The sequence below is a fragment of the Delphinus delphis genome, chromosome 3 (genome assembly GCF_949987515.2).
Source record: "Delphinus delphis chromosome 3, mDelDel1.2, whole genome shotgun sequence".
NCBI lineage: Eukaryota > Metazoa > Chordata > Mammalia > Artiodactyla > Delphinidae > Delphinus > Delphinus delphis.
Window position 1 is genome coordinate 40937603 of NC_082685.1, and position 26496 is coordinate 40964098.

Sequence of the window (26496 nt, forward strand, 5' to 3'; positions counted from 1 at the left end):
TAGACTTAGGTTGTGGGTTCTTGGGAAGAGACTGCAGAGGTAAAGCGCCGTTTATCTCACATCTTGCATCCTATCAACATGACTTATCTCTGTTGACGATGATCTTGATTGCCTGCCTGAGGCAGTGTTTGCCAGGGTTCTCCACTGTTAAGTTAGTCTTTTTTTCTCCCTCTCCATACTGTATTTTTTTGGGAGAAAATCACTGTGTCCAGCCCACACTTGAGGAAGGGAGTTTTGCTTCACCTCCTTGAGGAGGGTGTATCTACATACATTACTTGGAATTCTTCTGTGAAGAAGATTTGTCTCTTCTCCCCCACATATGTATTGATTCAATTATGTATTGTATCAGTATGGAGTCATAGATATCTTACCTACTTTGGGTTATAATCCAGTACTACTTTATTTATGTTGTTGTTAAGATTGTTCTAGCTCTGGTCATTAGGAACTCTTTCAGTTGTCTCCTTTGTCCCTTTAACAGCTTTAAATTGTAGATCGCCCCCCACCCCCCCACCCCCACCCCACCTCACCCCCCCCCCCCCCCCGCCCCCAGCACTTCCCTACTTCCTAGCACTGCAAGATGCTCCAGACAAATCTTAAATATTTCCTGCCTCAGTCCTAGAATCAGCCGTTTTCCCAAGGAGCTGTAGTTCCTTTTGTTGGAGAGTAGTGTTGGAAACTAAGATCTGAGTGCTAGGTGTGCTCAATATGTGCATTTTAAAAAATAAATGTATTGTAAATAACAAATAAATTCTTCTAAGTTATTTAAAATAATCTAGTTATTTTAAAAAGCTTCTTACTAAAAATATAGTGAATTCCTTTCCTACTTCTTTCCATAAAATTCGAACCCCATGGGGTTTTCTTCAGCTTTTTACATCCATATTACTAATAATGGGCTTCTGCTGGTATTGTTTGATCAGTTTGGACACTCACTGTTGACCTCCTGTAATGGCAAATAGGGTTTGCCTCTAGTGCCACCACCCTACTTTCTGTCTGCCCATCTTCCCAAGGAAGTCATATTTCAATTTTGTGTTAAACCAGTAGCCAGAGTTCCTCTTATGATGATAGGACCATCATTTTCCCCTGTGAGTTTTGAAAGCATTCCTGCATTATTTTCTAGCTTGGCTATTTAGAAGACCAGTGCAATTCTGATCCTAAATCCTTTCAAGGCAATATGTTTTTGCTTGTTTTCCCTCTGGAGGTTTTTAATATCTTCTCCTTATGCCTAATATTCTTATATTTCATGATAATATACTATTTCTGTGGGGATCTTTTTATTCATGAAGTTTAGCCTTTGATTGGCCCTCCCAATCTGGAGACTCATGTTTTTGAGTTATGAGAATTTAGAAAAATATTTCTTTAATGATTTCCTCCTCTCAATTTTCTGTTTTAATATTCTGAAACACCCCTAGCTATTAGACTTCATAGATAGGTTATATTTTCTAGAAAATTTCCTTAACTTTATTTTTCAAATCTTCCATAAAATTTGGGGGTAAGTATAATCTTTTAAATTTCTGGGAGCTCTTTCTTTTTTCTCTGATTTTTCTTTTTTATAGTTTCTCTGTTTCCTTTTTCCTTGGAAGATACTAGTTTTGGGTTTTTTTGTTTGTTTGTTTGCTTGTTTTATTCTGCTCTTTCTGTTGTCTTTACATCTTTGTCGTACAGAGAACTTTCCTGAAATGTCGAGATTCTTGGTTGTTTTTTCATATCTTAAAGTGACACCCTAAAAACTGATTAGCAGTGCTGCACGCATGACTGAGACTCATGTACTGGTGACTTTATTGAAGGGGGATAGGGTGATATTGTTGGGGGGCACCCAAATATCAGTATCTTTGAGTGTTTTATTTGGGCCGTCAGTTTATTGAGAGATTAAATCACCCAGTTTCCAGGGAATAGGGTGGGAAAAGGATTCACAGTTTAGTGAACATACAGTGGAAAGACTTTCTTTGAATGCCTCTATTTTCATCCCTTCCCCCCTGTTTTCTGGGTTCTCTGATTCCAGAGCCTCACCCAAGATTGGTATTTTCACTGATCCTTCAGTGTGAGAAATTTGAAGGTTTAAGGTTCATTTGGCTGGTGACAATCAAATGAAATTTTCTAAAACAATCTAGAACATCTGTGCATCCTTAAATTCCCTCTCTGGGGCTAGGTAGGAGTTGGCCACTGATATGCTTGGTCTCATGGTGCAATGCCATAAGCGTCACAGATCAAAGGAGGGTGTAGTGATTAAGATCACGGACTTTGGGATCAATCAGAAAGTCTTAGCTTAAGTTCTGTTTCTACAATATTTTTGCTGTGAATGTCATTTACTTAGCTCCCTTAAGCTTCAGTTTCCTCATCTGTTAAAATAGAAAAAAAATTTCTATTTCTTAGGGTGTGAGAATTCAATAATACAGCTCTATCATGTAGCAGAGTGCCTGGCATATAATTAAGCATTCAATAACTAATGATGATGATTTAGAAAACACATCTGGTTGGTGAGCATTGATTTGATTCCTCCTCTAAATGATTCTGTGGTTCTGGATATATTGTTGAATCCATAGCGTGCAGAAGGGCCATAAATATCATCTAGTTCAAGCCCTGAAATCTAGTTCATGAATTGTCTTGCGTGCTCCTCTCCTTCAAGTGGTTTCACTAACAAGTGGTAGAATTGGGCCCAGACCTTGAGCCTGTTTGTTACCTGAGCCTGTCTGGTAACTATCACCATATGCTTCCTCTAGTGAACGTCTTTCCTTGCCCAGTAAACTCTAATGGTGTTTTTGGCTTATGTGATAGTTGATGGCAGCCCTGCTTTTATTTCTGTATTATCAGGGCGAGGGGTACAGGGGCTGGGTGAGGGAGAACCCAGAATGGGAGCAGAGCCAAATTCCCATCTAACTTGCCTTTGGCTCAGCATGAGGAGTCTGTGTGTAAACCACTGCCAGAGGGGAGAGTTAACTGCATTTTATTGTAAGCTGCATGGTAGCCAGGAGGACAAGTGCACATACACACAAGCATAGATGCTCATGTATGTGTAGGAAATCCCCCTATATGAGTGGACAACGGAGTACATGCATGCCCACACCATCACTCCACATGTTTGCACACACACTAATGGGCAGGAGAAACGTGCTCAGCACATTTTATTATACATCCCAGATTGAGGAAGGCCATTCAGGAGGGGGAAAGGGAAGATTATGAGGCAAAACGAGAAATGAAACCTGAAGGTCCCGCCCTGTCAGCATTAACGGGAGTATAAGAAATGGAATTTGGACAGACGGACAGACTCCTGGGGCCTGCCAACAACCAAAATGTCCAAAGGGCCTCTGATTCTCTGGCTGGTGATTGAGCTCCAGCGGCTGTATCTGAGTAAGTGTTCTCAGACCTTCCATCCAGGAGTCCCTGGAGGCTTGGCACCTCCCGGATTTCCATGGCTGATCTATAAAGGTGAAGTCCATTTCATTCCTGCGTCCACTCAGCTTCTCTTGTTTGGAAGGTCTCTCCCTTTCTTTGTGACGCAGGGTTTATCTTGAGACTGGTTTGGGAGTTTTAGGGCGGGGGGATTTATGTTCATACCAGGAATGGTAATTCAAGAAGAGACACAGAGATAAGGGGTCAGATAACATGGGGAAACGAAATGTCCTTTGCAGGTCTTACTAGCACAATCAGAGCCAGGGGAATTTGTTCTGCTAAGACGCCTTATTATAATCCTTATTTTTCTCTTTATTTTTAGCAGTTTTTGTTTGCTTCTTGGTTTGTTTTATTTTGCTGGGGGTCAGGCGTCCAGGTGAGGTTTACCTTTTCTGCATATTGTTTCCAGGTTTCGGATGATGCAAATGTACACACACTAGGTGTGGACCAGTACAGACCTTCACATCCTGCTGCTATACAGGTGGAATGCTCTGGGCTGAGCTGAAGTTGCATCTTGGTCATTAACTTTTGACACTGGTGACTATGGCCCTTCCATGGAAGAAATGAGGGACTTGGAAAAGACCAGTTTTAACAATCCATGATTCTAGAACTAGACAATATCTAATGTCCCTTGCAGTTTTAACACTTCATAGTTTCTGCACATGAATCTTTCAAATGTGCTGTGTGAGAAAACACCTACATTCCACGAAAAACAAGCCTTTGTCATACTGTTCTTTGTGCCTTTCTTTCCTCTAGAACTCCATACACCCTCAGGTCTCCACCTAAGTCAAGCTTTTCCTGACTACCCATAGCCTCCAAACTGCTTTAAGTGTTTCTGCTGTGAGTTCCTGTCCTCCCTGGAGTCCCGCCATTAGAGAACTTGTCGCCCTGTAGTAGTTGCTCATTTAACTGTCTCTCTCCCCAGATACCCTGTGGGAGTTAGTGGAATGAAAGCAGTTCCTTTCCCTTTCTTTATCATTGTTTTTGCCTGGTCTTTACCTTGTCCTGGGACCTGGAGGTGTGGAGGGTTTGGTGATGCTGAAAGTTGCTCTGGCCACCTTTCCGGCTACTGGCTGGACACTGACTGAGTGGGCTTCTCCAACCCTACTTGAAGAAGGCAGCACCTGGTGGATGAGCTGTTTGTTTTTCATTTGTGCCTTTTCTAAAATGACCTCTTTAGAAGGCAGTGACTGCTCAGACTCATTGTTGATCAGAACTGAATGTGCTCTTAAAAGATGTCAGATCAAACCCTTCACTCTGTAGATGATGAAATTGAGACCCAGACTGGGGAAAGGCCTTGTTTAAGGTCACCAGCTAGAGGAGGAACCAAGCTGGCACCAGAACCTAGGTTGTACCCACCATCCTGGGTAATTCCCCAAAAGAGAAATTGATTTAATACCAATGATTCCTTTGCTTCAGATAATTTTGAAGCTGGAAAGAAAGTTTCTTATCATATCTCTAAGATCAGAAATGCTTGGTTATTTGTACTAATAATTTATTAATTTCATGTGGCATTTAATACTCTATCTCTTGTGAACTTGAGAACTATTTCTTTTTTTTTTTTTTTTCGGTACGCGGGCCTCTCACTGTTGTGGCCTCTCCCGTTGCGGAGCACAGGCTCCGGACGCGCAGGCTCAGTGGCCATGGCTCACGGGCCCAGCCGCTCCGCAGCATGTGGGATCCTCCCAGACCGGGGCACGAACCCGTGTTCCCTGCATCGGCAGGTGGACTCTCAACCACTGTGCCACCAGGGAAGCTCTTGAGAACTATTTCTGAGGCGAGCATTATCTTCCCCCTTTGCCTTATGAGGATAATGAGGTCAGGATTAGTGTGGTTTTCCTCCAAAGAACACAAAAGCAGTAACTAGCAGAATAAAGTTCTCAATGTAAGCCTGATGGGTGTTTTTCTGCCACACCTGCTTCCTTTTTTTAACATTAATTTTTAATCCAATGAGTAATACAGAGACACCCTTGGTGGAACAATTTAAATGTTATAAAGTTAGATCCCTTTTGACTACTGCCCTCAACCCCAGTCCCTTTCCTCTGATCATGGAGCTGCTGACACAATGAGTTGGGTGTATGTCCCACCAGCCACTTTTCTCTACGTTTACTTTCACACGTCTGTGCCCACAAAACCTGCAAACTGGTTTATTTATTTTTTAAAATGGTTTTGTATGTTATGTGTCATTTTGAAATGTCTCCTTTTCATACGTTGATAAGGCTTGGAGTTTTCATGCCGATGGATATACATCTGTCTAATTCTATTAATCTTGTACATTGTGGTTCCACGGAAGGACTGTGCCATAGGTTAGCCACTCCCCATACGCACACTGTTCATTTCATTCCCACACATATGACACTGCAGTAAACATTTGCAAATAGGCTTCCTTGTGCACCTGTGCTTTTCTAGAGCAAATAACAAACCATAAAATTGCCCAGGCTTAGCGAGGTCACTTGCATGTTGAGTATTAACCGAAACTGCCGAATTTCCCCAGAGTGTGGCTGTACCAATTCACACCCCATTTCATTCCAGTTTACTCCAGTAGGCTAAGTCATTTCCCAGCTCCCAGTCTAGCCAACACTTCATATCATCAGCATTCTAGTTTTTTGCCAGTCTAATAGTTGAAGTTTACTGATCACTCATATTTCCTTGTCTATGAATTGCCTGTGTTGTCCTTTGCCAGTTTTTTTTTTTATTGGAGTATAATTGCTTTACAATGGTGTGTTAGTTTCTGCTTTATAACAAAGTGAATCAGTTATACATATACATCTATCCCCATATCTCTTCCCTCTTGAGTCTCCTTCCCTCCCACCCTTCTAGCTGGTCACAAAGCACCGAGCTGATCTCCCTGTGCTATGCGGCTGCTTCCCACTAGCTATCTATTCTACGTTTGGTAGTGCGTATATGTCCAGGCCACTCTCTCGCTTTGTCACGGCTTACCCTTCCCCCTCCCCGTGTCCTCAAGTCTATTCTCTAGTAGGTCTGTGTCTTTATTCCTGTCTTGCCCCTAGGTTCTTCGTAACCATTTCTTTTTTTTTTTTAGATTCCATATATATGTGTTAGCATACGGTATTTGTCTTTCTGACTTACTTCACTCTGTATGACAGACTCTAGGTCCATCCACCTTACTACAAATAATTCAGTTTCATTTCTTTTTATGGCTGAGTAATATTCCATTGTACATATGTGCCACATCTTCTTTATCCATTCATCTGTTGATGGACACTTAGGTTGCTTCCATGTCCTGGCTATTGTAAATAGAGCTGCAAAGAACATTGTGGTACCTGACTCTTTTTGAATTATGGTTTTCTCAGGATATATGCCCAGTAGTGGGATTGCTGGGTCGTATGGTAGTTCTATTTTTAGTTTTGTAAGGAACCTCCATACTGTTCTCCATAGTGGCTGTACCAATGTACATTCCCACCAACAGTGTATGAGGGTTGCCTTTTCTCCACACCCCCTCCGGCATTTATTGTTTGTAATGATGGCCATTCTGACCGATGTGAGACGATATCGCATTGTAGTTTTGATTTGCATTTCTCTAATGATTAATGATGTTGAGCATCCTTTCATGTGTTTGTTGCCTTTGCCAGTTTTTCTATCTAGTCTTTCCTTATTGAGTAGTAGGATGCCTCTTTCTATACTGCGATACTTGGGATAATAAACTGTTGAATCTCCAGTAGAAATAATTCTGTCCCACATTTTTTATTAATTTACCAAATATTCATAGGAACAAGCTCATATTTAGAAGTCATTGGTTTTTGGTGCATGTGTTCTGCATTGCTATCACAGCTGAGGTTGAAGACAATTTTATTTTTTTCCCTGACTTCATGGGAGGCAAAATGGGCTTCCACAGCATGTACAATCTGTGAAACATCTCCATTGTGGCAAACTAAAGAGACGATGAGTTTAGGGAAGGCTCCAGGCGGGTCTGAATTTGGAATGACCTTTCATCATGAGAGCAAACTTTGCAAAACCCAGCAAGTACCTCATCTGGCTTACTACCTGGGCAACTACTAGGGCTCAAGCTCACCTTCTCCCAGAGAAGGATAGCTGGAAGTTGCTGCCGCCTAGGGTCAGGGAGGAATACGGTGCTACTGGCCATGTCTTACACAACTTAGCCAACGGGGTTAACAGAGTTAGCGAACGGAGAGTCTTACAGGAGGGTACCTTGACGAAAACCATGAGCAAAGAGATATGGGGATATATGTATATGTATAGCTGATTCACTTTGTTATACAGCAGAAACTAACACACCATTGTAGAGCAATTATACTCCAATAAAGATGTTAAAATAATTTAAAAAATATAAAAGGGATCTAGGTACTCAAGAAGGAGCAGGATGTCATCCTGACACTGGAGCTATAGCCTGCCTGGCTCTCCTGTCAATAGCATGGTTTGATTGAGAACAATCACTGATGCTCAGTTAAATCAGAGGGCTTAACATTTGCAGCAGTGAAAAACTTCCACGGACTCTCAGAGATGGAAGTTATCTTAGAAGAGGCTGTCCAGTGGTCCTCAAACAGAGTGGGTGGTCAGTGACATCAGAACGACCTGGAGGCCTCGGTTATGTACATTTCCATGGGCCTTGGCCTCTAAGATTCTGACTCAGGGTTGGGTAAGAAAATAGGTATTTTTAGCAAGCTCCCCAGGCCATGCTGATGAGCAGCTGAAGTTGGGAAACACAGATACTTCATTTTAAAAATGGTGCTATGTTCTATTTCGTATAGCTAACATGGTCAACCTAATCACCAGCATCTTTATGTCACAGCTGCCATTCCAAAGAATTCCTGTGATTCCTTTCCAGTTCTAACATTAAAAAAAAAAAAAAAATCCACAAACTCCACCTAAGTTCACGTTCTCTAACAACAAACAAACGGTCCAGAGCAATTAATTTCTACCTCCAGTACTAAAAGGAGAAGAGGACAATGGGATATAGTTCAACAGCCTGTCTCCCTGCCATAGCAACACTCTGGGGTGGAAGACAGACAGAGACCCATTTGAGGCATTCAAGTCAGCAGTAGGTGATCACTGCCTATTAAGATACACTGGGTAGAGTGCAGTTTTGGACCTGTTTATATGAGTTAGTGGAATTGGATTAAAGGGTCAGGATTTTCCATGGAGAATTTATTGTTTTATTGAATGGTACTTAAGGTCAGAGTTTTTTTTAGTTGTTTGTTTGTTTTGCGTTACTTGGGCCTCTCACTGTTGTGGCCTCTCCCGTTGCGGAGCGCAGGCTCGGCGGCCATGGCTCACGGGCCCAGCCGCTCCGCGGCACGTGGGATCTTCCCGGACCGGGGCACAAACCCGCGTCCCCTGCATCGGCAGGCGGACTCTCAACCACTGCGCCACCAGAGAAGCGCCGGTCAGGGTTTTTTTAATCAGCAAATCTGCTGTGGAGATGTGAGCAGACTCAGGCGGTCAGCTGTTTCCACTTGAGGGATGGAGGGGTGTGGAGTTAGGAGCTCAGCAGCAGCTAAGGGCAGGCCAGAATTTGGGCTAAAGAAACATATACACTACGACCCTCTTCATCTTCCTGGAAGCATCTATCTGCACAATCCCTGTAGAGCATATTTGAGAGATTTCAGTACGTTACAGCCTAGTTTTCTCATCTTTCCTCGCAGCTCCAGCTGTATCAGAGAGTGTCGTGAGAGCGTTTTGGGGTCAGTCGGTGACTTTGCCCTGTACGTACTCATCCTGGTCTCCTAAGAGCAACAGCATGTGCTGGGGCAAAGGCCAGTGTCCCAACTCCAAATGCAACGATGAGCTTCTCTACACCGATGGGAGAAGGGTGGTCTCGAGGAAGTTGCCAAAATACCAACTTCTGGGGAATATCCGGAGAGGGGATGTCTCCTTGACCATCTTCAACACCAACGAAGGTGACAGTGGTGTGTACTGCTGCCGCATAGAGGTGCCTGGCTGGTTCAACGATGTGAAGAGGAACATCCGCCTGGAGCTGAGAGGTGAGCACGCAGGGACTGTGTCTGGGGATGGAGAGGTTCACGAGTCATGGGTCATAGAGTCAGTGCATGGTGGTGGAGAGGCCGGAGCTGCTTAAGCAATGGGTGGGCAGATTACATCTGAGACATGTTGATGACCAGAGGAGCCACAGCCTGGAGCAGACGCCTGTAGGAGCCAAAAATCCCACAGAAATGAGGGAGGGGTAGAGGGTGGGGGGTAGGGAACCAGTGAAATTCAGGGTCACTCTGAAGAGGGCAGCTGCTGCTTCTCTAGGGAATTGCAGAAATTTGGGCCCAGTGCTTTCAGATCTCCCACTTATCATGTGAAGTATATTGACTTTTGCCTGTTGGCAAAGATTTCACAATTTTAAAAGATATTGGATGAATGAGATAAAATGTGTGGTTCGTGGATCAGCTTCAGTCCATAAGCCCAACTTCCAGCAGAGGGGAAAGGGCAGGGGATTTGGAGATAGTCACAGCAGTTTTCAGGTGATCGTTCCTTCTGTTACCATCAGTTGCTTTTGATGACATTTGAAATATGGTGGAACTCGTAACGATTTGAGCTGCATGGAGTGCAGCCGGTGGTTGAATTATGTGAACAATAGCCACTGTTCCTGCTGGTCTGGAATGGAGCCTCTCGAATTCAGCCCTGTGTTCAGCCTGCACCGAGGACGGAGGATTCTTGGGCTCTGTTCCTAACTGGACTGGCGTCTATGAAGGCAGGTTCTGGCTAGCCAGGCAAGTCATAAGCTTCTCCGATGACTCTCATGTGCTCTGAAATTGAGAACAACTGATGGGGATGCCTCTAATTAGAGAACTTTCACAAGCATATATGAAAGTATACTTTTTATATACTGAATATATATATCTAGTATATTTTTCTCAACTCTGTGAGATAGAGGTATCATTAGGATTTGTTAAAGTTAAATGATGCCAATCCAAGTCTTTGCTTTTCAAGCCTGATATAACCAGCTCTTACTCTATAAAATATTGGTTGACATCAGCACTCTATGAGGACATTTCTAAGTTCACTTGAAACTAATAATGTCTTTCTGGTCCATTAGAGTTAGTGGAAAGTTGGCATATTTAAGAGAGGGTGGTATCTGTAGAATAACTGTTGCTAATGAACTCAGATTCAGATGTTTAGGGGGTGAGTGGTTTGGGCATGAACCAATCTTTAATATCTGAAAGAGATTACATTTTCACCCTATGTTACACTCTTTGGACTCGCTCTTTTTAGATTTTAATTTTTATTGTAGAAAGAACACCTAGCATGAGTTCTACCCTCTTCATGAATTTTCAAGTGTACAATATACTATTGTTAACTATGGGTACAATGTGTGCAGCAAATTTCTAGAGCTTATTCATCTTGCTTGACTGAAATGTTACGTTTGGGCTCACTTTTGGTGGGATCATTCATTTACTCATTCATGCATGTTTTTGGAACACCTATTATGTACCAGACACTGTGGTAGGTATTAGATTTGTAGCAGAGAACAAAATAAATACCAGCCATTCCCTCGTGGAGCTTACAGTGTACTAGGAGAAACAGACATTCCATAACAATCAACAGACAAATGTGTAGTTAGGAAATGCAACAAATGCTATGAAGGTCAAGTATGAGTGTGCAAAAAATGTCGAATGCGGATGACCTCCTTGCAGAAGCGTCCTTTTAGCTGAGACATGAGGGTTAAGGAGGAGTCCATCTAAGGAAGAGAGAGTCTAGGAAGCAGTAGGTACAAAGTCCCTCAGATGGAAGGTCACTAATACTGTGGAAGAACTGAAGAAAGGCCAGTGGGCTGGGGAAAAGTGAGGAGAATAGAGTGGAGGCCCGAGATGGGAAAGAAAGAGCAGATCAGGTGGGGCCCTGAGGGTGAGGTTGGGGGTTGGGTCTTCATCTTAAGGGCATGGAGAATCCAGTAAAGAAGTGTAGGTAGGGGACTGACATAATTAGATTTGTCATTTTCAAAGATTACTCTGGCCAGTGTGTGAAGAACAGGTTGGAAAGGCCAGGACTAGAGTTAAGACACCCAGTTTTCATGGGCATTTTAGTGGTCCAGGCTCGTGGGCCGGGTGAGGCAGCAGAAAGGCAAGAGAAATGGACAGATGCCGGCTACATCTGTAGGGTTTCTGTCTTCCTCCGTCTCCACTTGGCACCAGACGTATCTTCTATTGGGTACAGGTCCCACAACCACGCGCTCAACAACCACCCATCGCTCAACAACCACCCATCGCCCAACCACTGCCGCCACCACCGCCGTGACGACAACCACAGCTGTGCTTCCAACAACCACAGCTGTGCTTCCAACAACCACAGCTGTGCTTCCAACAACCACAGTCGTGCCTACACCTGACCTGCCAGCCACACCACCGCTTCAGATGAGAACCGCTGCTGCACTCACCACCACGGCAGCCACATGCCCTCTGACAACACGGGAGTCCCTTCGTGAGGAAGACACGATACTTCTGACCCTTGAGCCTTCCACAGAAGGGCCCATCCTCACTGCAGGTGCCTGGTTCAATGGGCCATTCTTTCCCTTCTTCTGGTCAGATGTACCTTGGATCCCTTGGAAGAGGGTTCTCCTGCTGAATGGGGCAGCCCAGCAACTTACTCTTAGGTCTATGTGTGTGTGTGTCTGTGTATGAGTTTGCCAGGGCTGTCATAACAAATTCCACAGACTGGGTTGCTTAAACAACAAAAGTTTACTTTCTCACAATTCCGGAGGCTAGAAGTCTGAGATCAAGATATCAGCAGGGTTGGTTTCTTCTGAGGCCTTTCTCCTTGACTTCTAGATGGCCGTCCTCTCCCTGTGTCCTCACGTGGTCTTCCTCCTTTGTGTGTTTGTGTTCTAATGTCCTCTTTTTGTAAGAACACCAGTGATATTCTATCAGGGCCCATCCATGTAACATCATTTTTACCTTAATTACCACTTTAAAGGCACTATCTCCAAATACAGTCACATTCCAAGCTACTTGGGCTTAGGGCTTCAATGTATGAATTTTCAGGTAGGGCTGGGGCAGGGGTGGGAGGGGACCACACAATTCATCCCAAAACTCTGTGTGTGTGTATAGTTTCATTAAATTGTTTCTTTTCATTGTTTTATGATTTCCTTTTTTGTTGCTTTTTTTTTTCCTTTGGGCTTTTGAAAAGTCAGCATTTTTGGTTCTCCAGTTGACCTCCCAGGAGTCTTGGGGACACTGTAAAGAACCAGGAAATGTGAACCTGGGTCAGACACCAGTTCCATCCTGCCGGGGCTTAAGTCCCTACTCAGGCATTAGAGATTGGCTGAGGAAAGGCCTCCAGATGCCTTAAAATATCCCGTGATGAACTGGTTCTACCTTTTCTTTCTTCCTTTCTTTCTTTTCCTTTCTTTTCTTTTCTTTTCTTTTCTTTCTTTTTCTTTCTTTCTTTCTTTCTTTCTTTCTTTCTTTCTTTCTTTCTTTTCTTTCTTTCTTTCTTTCTTTCTTTTCTTTCTTTCTTTCTTTCTTTCTCTCTCTCTCTCTCTCCCTCCCTCCCTCCCTTCCTTCCTTCCTTCCTTTCTTTCTCTCTCTTTCTCTCTCTCTCTAGCTCCCTCCCTCCTTTCCTTCCTTCCTTCATCCTGAATCCTTCTTGATCCTATCTTGGAACTCTCACTGAATTACTAGCTCCATTAATTATGGGGGCTTATCAAAGCTCCCACCACGTTTCAACCTCTGATTCTGAGGTAAGAATATTAGAAAAGAATCATGAGATAGCTTGAAAGCTTAGGTGTTTCAGCTGCCTCAATAAGGCCTGGATTAATTTAAACAACTTTACAGTATCAAATTGGCTAATTCCATTATACTCTGTGTAGTCGCCTAAGGTCCGTGAACCCTAAGCCAATTTTAATATGTAATTTTTTATTCCTTTGGTCTTTAAAATAATCATCTTAGAATTACTACGTTTACAGTTTTTCCCCTAGATTCTAAAAGTTACTTACAATCCTTGGAAGAAAAACTGAAAGAAACATAGAAAAGTACAAAGACAACTATAAAAATAGCCCCAAATCCCACCACTCAGCACAAACACCTATTTTTAGCTGCCTTTTACCAAACGTTTTTTCTCTTCCAGACTCAGAAACTGTCCTTCTCCCTAGGACCTCTCAGAGAAGCACTGAGGCGACTTCTGCAGACACTGCCTTACTCACATCCAAAGGTATGTGGCCGGGGTTCTTTCTTTTTCTTTTCTCACCGCTTAGACTGAGGGAAACACTGAATAGAGTGTCACCAAGTCAGATGACTAGAGATGACTGTTGGGTCCTGTGTGCCATGAAGTCCACCTGGGACAAATTGGTATCAATACTGCATTTGTGGCTCATTCCTCCCTATGGATTTGAGAGAGTGAGAGAGACCCATTGACCTTGATTTGTTTGTGCGGTTCTCCACGGTAGCACATCTCTAGAATATCTGCCTTTCCACTCTAGGTTGGGTGGCGCTCGGCTATCACATCCCCCAGTTCCAAGCATACTGGTCTTCTGTGTTGAAACCCCGGAGGGTGTACTCACTTGACTCCTTGGCTGTTTATAGTGGAGGGAGAGTTCCTTCATTCATTTGTCCTTTCATCCATCCAGCCAGACTTCTTTAGGTATTTACTAGTGCCCAGGGACAGAGAACACCCTGAAAATAATTCACAGCCTTGCAGGTGCTAGAGGGGCCTACCTGGGCTTGGTTATCAGTTGTACTACTTTCCCCTGGGGGCCTCTGCCCTCCATTGTGTAACTTCATGCATATAAAATTTGGACGAGTGCCTGGCCTGTTAGTAAGCGTGCAAAAGGTAGCTGTTACCTTAGTGGAGCTTATAATCAAGCAGAGGAAAACAGACATCTATGAGGTAAATAAATCAATGCTTGTGATAATAGAGTATGGGGGGCCGTAACATAGAGTGGTTCATGTGTGCGTTCTGGTGTCACACTGCCTGGGTACAAATCGTGCCTCCTCTCTGCTGTGTGACTTTGGGAAAGTTCCTTAATCTCTCTGGGCCTTGGCTTCCTAACTGGTCAAATGGGAATAATGAAGCACTTACCCTGTGTCTCTTTCTGAGGATTAAGTGAGAGAATACAGGTAGATGACTTAGAACAGCGTCTGGAATGTACTAAATGCTCAGTAAACATTAGCCCTTTTTTTTTTTTCTTTTTTTTTGCGGTACGTGGGCCTCTCACTGCTGTGGCCTCTCCCGCTGCGGAGCACAGGCTCCGGACTTGCAGGCTCAGCAGCCATGGCTCACGGGCCCAGCCGCTCCGCGGCATGTGGGATCTTCCCAGACAGGGCCACAAACCCATGTCCCCTGCATCAGCAGGCGGACTCTCAACCACTGCGCCACCAGGGAAGCCCAGCCCTTTTTTTTAATGACAGAAGTCAGTTTAGGGGAAGAGTGCCCCCCCACCCCACCACCTCCCCACAAAATAGGAAGACAGGCATCTACCTAAATTTGTTTTCTCCTTTCCTTTGTATATTTTCCAGGGTCTAAAAGTTGGGTTCTCCAGTCAACACGCCAGGCATTGATGCGGGAAGCGAGTGACTCGGTGGTTTCTCAGCCAGGAGGTAGGGGGGTTGTGCTCCTGTGAGTGGTTCGCCTTTGGACTTGGGAACAATCTGTCATCTGCCTGCTTGTCTTGGAAGTCTGCTCTTTTGATTGCACTGTGGTCACGTCCTACATCCTCCCACCAGCTAGGATGAAAGTGAAACTTGCTAAAAGCATCAGTGTTGGCTCCATCCCTTCTCTGCCTCAGTTCTGAAAACCCTCTGTTGGGATCTGAAGCTAGGAATGCTAGTAGGAAAAGTAACCATTCATCTTTCAAAACATTACTAATTTATTTTAAATTATGCAAATAGTACACCAGTGTAGTTTTGTTAGGGATACATTTTTTTAAAGCTATTTATTTATTTATTTTTATTTATTTATTTGGTTGCTCTGGGTCTTAGGTGCAGCGGGTATACTCCTTAGTTGCAGCTCACCGGCTCCTTAGTTGTGGCATGCATGTAGGATCTAGTTCCATGACCAGGGATGGAACCCGGGCTCTCTGCTTTGGGACTGTGGAGTCTTAACCACTGTGCCACCAGGGAAGTCCCTAGGGATACATTGTTTTGTAATATCACTGATATTAGTTGAAGATGATCATTCTTCAGATCTTTTTCTATTCCCTTATGAGTGGGTATAGATATAGAAATATACAGCTGTGTTTTGTGTGTGGATTTTTTTAAAAAATGCTATCATATTGTGTGCAGCCTTCTGCATTTTTATTCACCTAACATTATACATTGGACCACTTTCTTTTTTGGTCCATGTTGATCTCCATTACTGTGTTAAATTGCTGTATAGTATTTTCTACTATGGGTACTTATAGTATCCATTCCGCATTGAGGGGCACTAAGGTTGTTCCAAAGCTTCACATCATAAATATTCTGCAGTGAGGATCCTTATAGGTGTCTCCTTAGTGTTCATGCAAGCGTTTCTTTAGCTAGGGTGGTGACCAAGAAGGAGAAATACTAGGTTCAAAGAAATGTGTGCTTTTATTTTTTTATAAATTTATTTATATTTTATTTTTGGCTACGTTGGGTCTTCATCGCTGCACACGAGCTTTCTCTAGTTGCGGTGAGCAGGGGCTACTCTTTGTAGTGGTGCGCAGGCTTCTCACTGCGGTGGCTTCTCTGGTTGCAGAGTATGGGCTCTAGGCACGCAGGCTTCAGTAGTTGTGGCACATGTGCTCAGTATCTGTGGCTCGCGGGCTCTAGAGTGCAGGCTCAGTAGTTGTGGCACATGGGCTTATTTGCTCTGCGGCATGTGGGATCTTCCCAGATCAGGGCTCGAACCCGTATCCCGTGCATTGGCAGGCGGATTCTTAACCACTGCGCCACCAGGGAAGTCTGAAATGTGTGCTTCTAAATTTTATAGCTATTACAAAATTGTCCTCTGGAAAGGCTGTGCTAATTTATCTTCCCACCCACAGAGTATCTGCTTTCCCATATCCTCCCCACACTCGATATAACCATTTGTTTAATTTTTTTCAATCTCCCGAGAAGAAAATGTCATCTCATTCTTCTGTTGTTCCGATTAGCAGAGAGTTGGAGTGTCTTTCTCTATGTTTATTAGCCAGAAAACAGCCATCCTTTAACTCTGTGAAGGAGGCAATGTAACATCACTGACAAAGGCTCGGAAGATGGAATTGGAGGGTCCAGACAAGAGTGAGCGGAAGGGAGATAGGTTTTGAAGGAAGACTGTAAATCAAGATGAAATGCAAGGGTGATCTCATGTTGAAAAGCTTTGGCATGCACTAACTCACACAGTGGGAGGACGGGAAACCTGGACTGGATGTTGATAACAAGGTGCCAGTGATCCAAACCTTCTTTGTCCATGGGATGCGGTAGGGTGGGGGCCTATTTTCTGGCAGAAGAGAAGGCAGCAACTAGAAAAGTGACAAAGGATGGTCAACGAGTTTGCAAAATGTTTCATTTATTCCACTTAAATCTTGGACTATTTTACACTGAATACAAGGGAACAGAAGGTCATCTGATGTTTTACCGTCTTTTATAATATCCCTGATAATTTCATGTCACTTCTGCTTGATAAATCCTGGGAGAGAGAACACTTGTGCCCATACCCATAGGCGGCACTGCTGAAGAGGAGCTGGTTATAGGAAGGTCTGTCAGTCTCTGTGTAACATCTGTTCGTTGTGGAAGAAGCCAGGGTTTATTGAGCACATATCATGTGCCGGCATGGGGTCAACTATTCTCCTGGGCCACTTAGTTCAATCCCTCTTACCAGATGCTCCAATCTCTGTCATAGCTTTTTCAAGCCCACACAGCTGTTGGGTGCCACAGCCAGGAAGTCTAGCTCTGATTCCATACTCTTAGGTATTAGTTTATTTTGCCTTACCTTCCAGTCTGAAATAAAATATCATGTTCTTGTCATTTACCATCCTTTTTTTCCATCGGTTTTTGTAATGAAACATTTATAATACATACTGAGGATTTAGCTAGGTGTTAGGTGCTGTATAAGGGTTTTAACTTGTATTGTTTTATTTAAATCTAACAATGACCTTCTAGCCAGGTATAGGTATTATCCCCATTTTACAGATAAAGAAATGGAGGGTCAGGGAGTTTATTATAGAAGCTAACACCTACTGAAGTCTGTCTTTGTTTCAACGCTCTGCATTTTACATGCATTACCTCATTTGATTTTTCACAAAATCCTATGAGACAGATACCATTATCACCTCCATTTTAGAGTCCATGAATGTTATATATCTTGTCTGGTAGATGATGGACCTGGGCTTAACCCTTCTCTGCTCAACTCTGATGCCATTCTGACCCCATGGTAGGCTGCCCCCGCCCCATCTACCCTCTGGAAGCACTTAGAGAATAAAACTACTTCTTCATTTGCATAAAAATGCTTTCAACCCATTTCAGAGAACCTACATGCTTCTGTGGGCTTTTTCTTACCTTGGCTAAACATTCCCAATTCCTTCCTCATGTCTTCATGTAATTTTTGGATGGCCAGGCTGCCATGGTTGAGGGCTGCTTTAAATTGTTCAAGTGGATCTTGCTACAATTATTATTCCCTAAAATTAGCATTACCTGGAATGGCAATTCTTTACTTCCTCTCTTTGGCCGCCTGGAACAGAGTTCAGAGATGTGGAGTGATTTGCCCAAGATCACACAACACAGCAGTGCAGAGAGAGAGGTGGGATCACACCCAGTTTCCAGGGGTATTATTAAAATGTGTACATGGACTCCTAAATGGAGTTGTCTGTGGATGAACTTGGCAGGGGGACAAGAACCCCCCTGAAATTATATATATATAGTTGTGTTTGTATACGTACACACACATTTTCCTGGGGAAAAAAGTATAGAACTTTTATTAGATTCTCCAAGAATTCTGCAAAGCTCCAAATGATTAGGAACCATAATTCAAACAAACAACAATAACAATAAAAATTCTCATAGGTTTCTTCCCCCCAGCTAAAGGCAGCCTGTTAGGGGAATACGAACTCTTACGCCTCTAGGTAGCTGGGAACTCAAATCAGTCCCTCTAGCCTGAGGATTAATTTCATTTCTTGCTTGGCCACAGGAATGTGTGAAATGGTCCCAAATTGCTCCATAGTGACCCAACATCTCTATTGGGTAAGGACTCTGAAGCTAAGGTGAGGAGACCCACATCACCATGTCATTTCCTAAATAAAATCGGGTGGCTTGGGATTAAATCCTCTGCAGATTATGCCTCAGCCTCACTTTTAGTGCCTCAGTAACATCCCAAATCCTTTTTTTCTAGTCCTTTCTCCTCACATTCTTCTCGGTAGCCTGAGGTGGGGGTTAAAACACCTCATTTGGGGAATGTGAAGGCTCAGGGTTATATACCAGCTCTAACGTTTTATGCTTTATTTTTTTCTTTTAGAATATCAGGTTCTTGTTCTAGGCTTTTTGAAATCTCAGTTTCCTCAAAATGTACAATGGAGATAATAGTACATGGTTCATAGGGCTGTTAAGTGAGGAAATGCATGAGAAAAATGTCTGGTCCAGAATTACTGGCTAGTAAATGACAGTCCTCGTGACGGATTCTGATCCCCTCTGCTCACTGGATCTCTGCTGATCTTCCTACTCACACATCTTCATTCTCTGGCCAGGCTGGCTGGGGAGCAAGAGGCCACATCTACCAGCTCCCAGCTGACTCACTTCCTTCCAAATACAGAGACACTTTTTTTTTTCCCCCTGATTTCAAAACATATTAAAGAGCTACAGTAATCAAAACAGTATGGTGCTGGCACAAAGACAGACATACAGACCAATGAATACAGTAGAGAATAAACCCTCACATACACGGCAGAGACACTTTTTGGTTTTATGATTTTTTTAACTGCTAATTGCACCAGGAAAAGAGCTGATGAGTGACAAAATTGCAAACTTGGGGAAGTGACGAAAGCTTTTTAAAAAATCTCATGGCAGCCATTCTCGACTCACTATTAAAATAAATCTGATTCTGAAAGCTTTTCACTGGCTGCTTATTACATGGCTCTATGGAACTCTCAGTTATGGGTTTTGTTCCTCTGGTGGACATCTTTAATCTTCTGATGCCTCTCAGTTGTTTTGTCCTTCTCACATCACTCAATCTAGGGAGGCTTCACTCTATAATTTAGGCTCAGAAATCAAGTTTTGCTTGAAAAAGAGCTGTGGTCGAGTTTGCCATGCAAGGGCTTCCTGATTTGTATTATTTATTTGATTAGACACCTCCAAGTATGTATCTCCTGCTCTGGTGCCCTCTTCTGCTTTGAAGGTGTTTGGTCTGCAGACATCATCTGAAGAAGCCCTAGTCAGGGTGTCAAATCCTCACCTCCACTCTGTGGCTGCCTAGAAATAGAGTTCAGAGATGTGGAATGACTTTCCTGAGATCACACAGTGAGGCAGAGGGAGAGCTGAGACTCTTACCCAGGTTTCAGAGGTTTGAAATTTGGGCCCACGAACTCCTCAGGAGGTGTTGTCAGTGGAAAACAGATGGGAAATTGAGGCCCAGCAAAGGCCAGTGAGTTGAGAGAGGGCTTGCAGTGATAGGGAGGCTGCTGAGACCAGAGGCCAGTTCTCCTGATCCCACGTACAGTTAACCTTTGTCCCAAGACTGGCAGCCACTATCTCTCAACAGAGCTTCCCTGAGGGCAGATTTTCCTATTTGCTCCTCAAGTATTAGGATTCACTTTTTCTCAGCCCCCCGGTAGATCATTATACTCATCAACAGTATGAAGTCCAAGCTGTGAAATAATTTCAAATTTAATGCCCCCAAATATGCATGAGGGCTTGGCTGTCAACCCAGGAAAACTGGGAAAAAATGAACATTCCTCTGGCAATAGTCCTAATTTCCTTTTCTGAGATTCTTACAGTAGTGTTTTCTCCATCCCAGGGTTGGATGGTGGGGGAGTGGGGATGGGGTGCTTTTAGGAGTTCTTGTTCTCTTACTGTATCTTTCTGTTTTACAAAACCAGCCCAAGCTTCATGGTCCAGAGCAAGCTGGCCTGGCCATGGAATCAAAGGATTCTCAGAGGGAAGAGTGGTTAGAGATGAGATTTTATATCTTTACCTTGGCATTTGGTTTGGATATATGGAAATAGGTCACATGATATTTGGTAAAGGCCTTTCAAATCTGTCATTCATTAAACGTGGCTTCCCTGGGTGCTTCCCTGTGCAAGACCCAGAACATATAAAAATGAGGAAGTCTTGACCTCTGTTCTTAAAGGGGTGGGACAGACAGGCTTGTGTAGAGCAAACAATTATCCAGTGAGCTTGGTTTTGGGATAGAAGTATGAAAAGGTGCCCTGGGGACCCAAAGAAGGGAGAGAAGGATTCTAACTTGGAAAGAAGGGCCGGGATGATTTCACTCAATGATCCTTGAATTGGTTCTTCAAGGATGAGAACATCTCATTGAGCAGAGAAGAGTGAACAGGCAGGGAGAACAGCATGAGCAGAAATAGGGGGACTTATAATAGCACGAAATCTTTGGCGATTGTTTAAGAGTCTAGTTTAATCTAATGAAGACAGGAAGCTAGGAGTGGCCTAGGTTCTTAAAGGACTTGATTGATGGGCTGAAGAATTTAGATTTCGTTCCGGGGTCACACAGGTCCAGTCATGTTTTTGGAGTCGGGAATGGCATTTTCAGCTCTGTTTTAGGAAAAATTGCTCTGGCAAGAGTGTGGAAGATGTATTCGAGGGGAGTAAGCCTGGAGGCAGAGAGCCTCCTGCAATAACTCAGGCAAGAGGTGAGTGTCTCCACCAGGATGATGGCAGCAGTGACAGCAGCGAAGGGACAGAGTCAGAGCCATTTAGGACTTTGAACTGAGAGGACTTGGTGACTGGAGTAAGAAGGAAGGATGACTGATTCTCCGCACTTGGGAGATCAGCTCGATGTGATGGATTCACTGGTAGAGGAACCCCAGGAGGAAGAGTGAAATTTATTTGGGCGATCTTGACTTTGAAGTGCCCCTGGGAAATGTCTAACAGGCCGTTGGAAATGTGGGGCTGGGCGGACTTACGGATGCCTCGGTGGGGATTGGGTGTCTGATGATTGGCACCTCCTGTGATCCAAGAATCATCACTGTGCTGAATAAGGAGTTGCCCCTATACCAAAACTTTCATACGTACTATCTCATGAGGGAGAGTTCAGGCCTATCGATATAATATGACAGTTACTGAGTGCTTATTATAGGACAGGGCTGGGCTCCATGCTTTCAGTGCATTATCTCATCATGAGGCATCGTCCAGATCTGTGAGGAAGATTCTATTATTGCATTCATTGTAAAGGAGAAGAAACAGGTTTGCAGAGGTTAAGACATTTGCCAGAGTTGGAACCCCAGGTCTCTTTACTCTTGAAAATTAGGTCTTAAACACTTGATTCTATTGTCTCATTAGCAGAGGGCATCATTGAAGCTCCTGTGGTATCGTCTGAAGATATTGTGGGAGAGGAAGGGTGGGATGAAGGCAGACACCCCACCTCCTTACAGGAACGACTCCATTGGGAGAGGGTGTAGTAGAGGCAGAAAAGCTGGCCCAGGCGGCCAGTTAGAGAGACAGCAGAGGTAGGAAGTGGTCCAGGAGACAAAGATTATGGGATGTGTACTTAAATATGAGGGAATTCTAAATACCGGTCAGATGTGGCATCTAGATAGGTGGCTGTGAACTGTGGCAGGAGGACCGCTAAGCGAACAGGGTGAGCATTGTGGATGGACACCCTGAAGTCCAGCGCTGAGCCATTGTGAGAGAATAAATGCTAGGCGTTCTTTCAAGGAGTTGGAGGGTGAATATTTAGAGGGGAGGCAGGGTAGAGGGAGGAGACTTGTACTGTTATAGGAGGAGGGGAGGCCATCAAAAATGGGAGAGGAAGGGTTTGGTCTAGAAATGGAGATAGGAGACAGGGGAGTTAGGTTGGCATCAATGAAGGTGGGAGAGCAATCAGATCTCATGCAGACCTCCCAGGGAGGTAGGAGACGACTGGGGAACCAAGACCTTGAACTCTGAGATCATCCAGTCTGTCTATGCCAGACCTGGCCATGGTCTGGAACCACAGAGTGCTTAGTCAAAGCGTAGGTGGCCCTAGTCTATCCAAGACTTGCAGAATGAGGACCTCTGGGGTGGGTCCAAGAAACTGAAGCCCAGCCCTAGCCCCAAGAAGGCATTTAGGAATTGCTGGTGTGGTCGACGCTCCTTATTCTACACGGAAGGAAACTGAAGCACAGAAGCACAAAAAAATTTCAAAGAGCCGAGGAAGTAAGTCCTACGTAGGACTCTCTTCTGGGTCCCAAATCAGAGCTCTTTCCCCTGCGCTGCACTATTTCATTGAAGTCAAAGTTGAGTCCTGTCAGAACTTGACACTTCCTGGGTCCTCAGTTGATCAAGGGCATAAAGAACTTGTAGGAGGAGTTGCCATTCTCAGTGCAAGTTCAGCAGAAGGAGCAGAGGAAGGCAGGGGAATGAAGCAAAGCTCATTTTCACTCACAAATGCCGTTGTTAGGAGGAAAGAAATTGGATGCAGTCGATTTCAAAGTCAACATCTTTCGCGAGGCGGTAGCCTGTTTGTTTTATCTTTCATGCCCAGTGCTGTTCGCAGGCTGGAATCAGTTGGTAGGCTGGCAGTCTGGGGATGAAGGAAAAGGACAAAAAGTGGATTCTTATGATGCTTCTCACGATAGTCTTACATCTATCAACCGTACAAATGTTTTTTTTTTTTCCATTAAAGTTGGGATTGAATCTGTGTAATTCTAGCATCTAACAGCTCACCTTCAGAAAGGTCAACCAAATAAGACGAAAGAAAGTTGCCAGGCTTTAGGAGAGGCATGTCCATGGTAAGGTGAACAGAAAGTGAAAGTGAAGTAAGGTACCATCCACTGAAAATAGAACTCGGAGCTGGCCCTAAGATGGGTCCTCACTAACAGTTACCCAGGTGAGCTGGGTGACCGCTCTGCAGACCAAAATGTCCCTCGGACACCAAGTCAGGTGCTGGAGACATCTCCAGTTTCACAGGAGGGTAGGATCAATAGATAAACCTCAGTGAGCTCTGTGATGAGGTGAGGTAGCTGTTCTCCCCACTACGAACAAGTCAATGAATAAAGGTACCAATGCCCTTTGGCAAGAACCTACCCACACTTGTGGACTATTGACTCCTGTGATGCCCAGAAGCAGAAGAGGGAAACAGAAGTGAAATTTGGAATCAGACATCATTGCTCTACCATTTACTAGCAATCAGCACCAGCTTTGCAGCCTTGGGCAAGACACAAGACCTCTCTGGGCTTCAGTTTCCTCCCCTCTCAATAATTCCGCCCAAGTTTATTTACCTCATAGATTCATTTTGAAGTTCAAATGTGATAATAAATGTGAAAGTACTCTGTGCATTTTTAGCTGCTTCCATTATGCTTAACATTGTCATCAATAATAATAATTTTTAGAATGTCTTTTCAGAACCTGCACCCACCTAGGCAGTGGAGGGCTAGGATTCCATTCCAACAGGACCACTTCCCACTGTGCCATGAAATAGCATGGTCATGCAGCCTCCAGCACTGATCTTTTCAGAGCAAGTGTATGTGAGCTCTTGCTACACTTCCCAAAGGCCATAGAGCCCAGAGGATAAGAGCTTGGGCTCTACAGATAGGTAATCCTGCCTCTGAGGTTTGCTCTCTCCCTTGCTAGCTATATCACTTGAGCCAGTTGCCTGACATCTCTAGGCCACAGGACTCCCGCTGTGAGATGAGGACAGTAATGGTACCTAGTGCAGAATGCTCTGAGATCAAACATGGAAAACACTTTGCACTGTGCTGGGCATCGAGTAAGTGCTTGGTACATGGTGTCCATTTATTATTGTTGTTGTTGATAATCCAGAGGTTCTTTGTGAAATGTGCACCTTGCCCCCTCCCTCAATTAAAACATAGGGATTGGCTGGTGCGTGCAGAGCAGTGCTAGGCGTTGCCCCTCAGAGAGGAGTCCAGTGGGGAAGGATTAGGGATGAGGTCGTGTCTGTGCTTCACCGAGACGCGCAGAGATTGGCACGCGGGAGAAGTAGCCTGAGGTGGTGACTCTGAGCTCTCACAATGATGAGGACATTTGTGCTGCTGGGCATCCTTGAAGGCAGTGGAAGGCTGAGACACTGTTTAGAACTGGGTGACTCTCAAACAATGGTGTTCTGAGTCTCTGGTTTCGTTCTGTTACCTCACCTGTGTAAGACGTGCAGTCATCGCATCATTCCTCCCCCTTTATGAACCACTTTGGGTGCCAACACAATTTACTCTCTGGTTCCTTTCAAAATTAAATGGACCCTGCCCAATTTTGCTCTTGGGGCTAAGGAACACCTGATTCATGTATGTAATGCTCTCTTGATTGATTGATTGAAGTGCATCGTACTCTTTTTTTTTCTTTAAAAAACCTTTTTTTTAATATATGATCCAATTTATTTTTATTTAATTTTATTTGTTTATTTATTTTTGGCTGTGTTGGGTCTTCGTTTCTGTGCGTGGGCTTTCTCTAGTTGCGGCGAGCGGGGGCCACTCTTCATCACGGTGCGCGGGCCTCTCACTGTCACAGCCTCTCTCGTTGCAGAGCACAGGCTCCAGATGCGCAGGCTCAGTAGTTGTGGCTCACGGGCCCAGTTGCTCTGCGGCATGTGGGATCTTCCCAGACCAGGGCTCGAACCCGTGTCCCCTGCATTGGCAGGCAGATTCTTAACCACTGCGCCACCAGGGAAGCCCCATCGTACTCTTTTTGATCGTTCCACATATCAAAAACATGCAGGGGTCTCCAAAATTTAAAGGAAGTATGTGAATTCAGTAAATGCCTGTTTCTATTTTCAAAAGGTATTTTGAAATTCCAGAACTGCGTTAGTGCTGCTAGGTGAGGTCAGGAAGTATGGGTTCTGGTCACTTCCTTTGTTACTTATTACTGTGAAACCTTGAGCAAATGAAACTGTCTCTCTAGATTTTAATTTTTCTCTTGATTAAAAAAAGGGCATCAGAGGAGATAATTTTGAATTCCTTTCAAATCTAAAACATTCAGACTTTTGGATCCTTTTGCTGTTCTTTGGATTTTTAAGACCATACCACAAGTAAGCCACAAGGGGACAGCATAAGCCGACTGCTACCTAGGAAAGGAAAGAAACTTCTCTGAAGGCTTGAAGTTCTGACTTTTAAAATTCTAGGTTGTGTTAAGATTGTATCATTGAATTGACTTATTTCAAAACTAAATTTGTTTTAGAAGTAGAGACCGATGAGTCCCAGTGTCTATGAATTCAGTGATGAGTCAACATATGTAATATGAGTTTTTAAATGTACCCACTGAGAAGATAGTGCTCTTATTTCCAGGTGATTTCTGGCCTGAAACCCATTGGTTAGAGAGTTCACGTTTTCAAATAGGATTTTAATATGCTCTTTTTCTTTTCTCTCAGAGAGGTTACCATCATGATTTTTTGAGTCATTCCGAGTTGAGCTGAGTTCAAATTTCCTTTTATTGTCTGTGTTACCCTGGATGAGTGATTTAAACTTTCAGCCTCAGTTTATACATCCGTAAAATGGGTTTTGTAAGCATTAAAGTGAAATAATTTACACGAAGTGCTCATCACTATGCCAGGCATGTGATAGATAGATAGAATCAGTAAACTGATTCTGAGAGGGAGGTTCTAGGAGTTTTGAAGCACATTTCTGTTAATGGGCTGGAAACGGGCAATATTCAAAACAGATTCTTAAAAGATTTTCTACCCTAAAAATTCAGTGCCATTCCAGAATTGCACAAAGCACATGGTTTTATTTGAGTAAGAGAATGAGGTCCAGTCCACTCCCTCATCACCCTAGGGTGTGAAGGTCTGAAGGTTTTCAAAATTGTACTCAGATAGAACACATTTAATTCCCTGCCTCCATGGGCATTGTTTCTGCATGTAGACTCACTTACCAGTAGTCAGCAAACGTTTTCTGTGAAGGGCCAGATAATACATCTTCAGGCCTTACAAGCCGTGCTGTCTCTGTTATAGCTACTCAACCCTGCCCTAACACTGCAGGAGCAGCCAGAGATAACACACATGCAAATGGTGTCTCTAGGCTTCAATAACACTGTACTGATGGACAATGAAATATAACGTCCCTGCAGTTTTTATGTGTTATGAGTTCTTCTGCTTCTTTTG

The 26496-nt window shown here is 43.8% G+C and overlaps 1 protein-coding gene across 1 annotated transcript in view; it reads left to right on the forward strand.

Annotated features, from left to right (window-relative positions):
• Window positions 1-3278: 3278 nt before the first annotated feature.
• TIMD4 (T cell immunoglobulin and mucin domain containing 4) overlaps window positions 3279-26496 on the forward strand; it is a 35054-nt gene continuing 11836 nt past the window's right edge. The window contains exons 1-5 of the mRNA XM_060006839.1: window positions 3279-3345; window positions 9012-9350; window positions 11530-11856; window positions 13438-13521; window positions 14826-14906. Coding sequence (XP_059862822.1) covers window positions 3288-3345; window positions 9012-9350; window positions 11530-11856; window positions 13438-13521; window positions 14826-14906 — 889 coding nt within the window. The 5' untranslated portion in view covers window positions 3279-3287. The remainder of the gene's footprint in view (window positions 3346-9011; window positions 9351-11529; window positions 11857-13437; window positions 13522-14825; window positions 14907-26496) is intronic.